This window comes from Vombatus ursinus, unplaced genomic scaffold (genome assembly GCF_900497805.2).
Source record: "Vombatus ursinus unplaced genomic scaffold, bare-nosed wombat genome assembly UNPS02014931.1, whole genome shotgun sequence".
Lineage (NCBI taxonomy): Eukaryota > Metazoa > Chordata > Mammalia > Diprotodontia > Vombatidae > Vombatus > Vombatus ursinus.
Genome location: NW_020954709.1, coordinates 952,378 through 954,205, shown reverse-complemented (window position 1 = coordinate 954,205; position 1,828 = coordinate 952,378). Strand labels below are relative to the sequence as shown.

At 35.6% G+C, this 1,828-nt stretch overlaps 1 protein-coding gene across 2 annotated transcripts in view; it reads left to right on the top strand.

Moving 5' to 3' along the window:
• LOC114029386 (ectonucleotide pyrophosphatase/phosphodiesterase family member 1-like) overlaps nt 1-1,828 on the top strand; it is a 108,727-nt gene that overhangs the window by 40,753 nt on the left and 66,146 nt on the right. For both annotated transcript variants that reach the window (XM_027843786.1, XM_027843788.1), the window contains exon 3: nt 1,218-1,334. In XM_027843786.1, the coding sequence (XP_027699587.1) occupies nt 1,218-1,334 (117 nt within the window). The remainder of the gene's footprint in view (nt 1-1,217; nt 1,335-1,828) is intronic.

The following is a 1,828-nucleotide window of genomic DNA, read 5'->3' as shown; positions in this document are numbered from 1 at the left end:
TATTTTTGAACATTACTTATAATACAAATCTCTTCTAAAAATACTTGATTAATGATAGACTCATTATTTGATAATTTATATCTAATTTATCAAATTTATAACTAATTCTTGAGTCAAGAAAGTTTCTGGTCTTAGAAACTAGAAGTCATTCAGACTGTACTTTTTTGTGTGTGAATGGTTCCACTGTAGTTCTTGCTCAGTCATGACTGACTCTGTGACTCTATTTGAGGTTTTCTTGGGCAAAATACTGGAGTGGTTTGCCATTTCCTTCTCCAGCTCATTTTACAGATGAGGAGACTGAGGCAAACATGGTTAAGTGACTTGCCTAGAGTCACCCGGCTAGTATGTGTCTAAGGCCAGATGTGAACTCAGGTCTTCCTGACTCCAGACCAGGCACTCTATGAATTGTACCACCTAGCTACCCTAAATTGCCATATATCCCAAAACTAATAAAGTGAAAATTTCTTTGCCAATCACTTGGAAATTTAAGAGAGAATTGTGAGCACAAGCCACTTGATTATTCATCTTTATGGTGCTGACATTTTCTCTCTCACTTGAACTGATATAGCACTTCAAATTATAGCACTTAGCAAAGTACCTAGCACATGCAAGGAATTTAATACATGCTAATTGATTGACTTAAAACTTTTTCAAAACTCTTCTATGTTTAGTTTAGTTTTTTTTAAGTCTTATATTAACCATGTTAAAGAGGCAGGACCAGAATTATGCCCAGTCGGGCCTGCTTAAATCTATGAAACATGTGGCCCTAGGACAAACTCTTTCTTTCCTGGCCCTTGTCCAAATGTTGCAGTCTCCACAACCTCATGCAAGCTAGGACAGACCATGCAGCTATCAGAAACCTTCCTCCAGCACTGCTGCTTTATTTAGAACTCTTGTTCAATTTTCTTCTTCATTTTGTAAGTCTGAATTTTAATAAAGATTTATAAAGACTTTGTTACTGTAAATTTTCCTTCCTTTTAGTTAGCAAGAAGTTATAATATAACCTTGCAAAGATGATTGCATTATAGAATCAAATATGGTTTTGTTTATGGTATGGCATATTAAGATACCATGGTTACTGATACTATGGATGTAATCTAAACTAAGATTTGAGCCTTCTCTTTCTCAGTGAATTCATGATTTGGGTTGAAAAGTTGATGTCCAGTTTGTAGTTATATATTTACTAGCAGCAACTAACTCTTTGTTTAATATTTCAGTCAAAAGTTGCAAAGGTCGCTGTTTCGAGAGGACATTTGGGAACTGTCGCTGCGATGTTGCCTGTGTTGAACTTGGAAACTGCTGTCTAGATTACCAGGAAACATGTATAGAACCAGGTATAAAATTTATGGGGAAATGGAAAGGGAGTAGAAACCAGGAGAAGTGATAAAAAAAATTGAGTATGAAAGATATGTCACCATAGATCTTGAGAGAATTTGTTTCTGCAAAAGACTAATGATGAAATACCTTCCACAGCTTGACAGAGACTCAGTGGATTTGAGGTTCAGGATGAGATATAGATTCTCAGACATGGCCAATGTGTTGATTTGTTTTCCTGGAATGTACATACAAGCTAGGTCCCAATTAATGTGAAGAATGAATCCCCTGAAGTACTCACATTATTTAAATTCATACCACATATTTCCACTGGTCTGGAACCAATTACTGTACTTAACATAATTATAACTTTTGAATGGTGCAAATTCAAATATGTGTAACTCCTTCAGAGGATTTATTATTCAAGCTAATAGGAATTCTAACTATATTTGTTGTAAGGGAAGGCTTCAGCTTGGGGAGGAGTTGGCAGAAAGTAATAGGTTAGTAAGTAGAG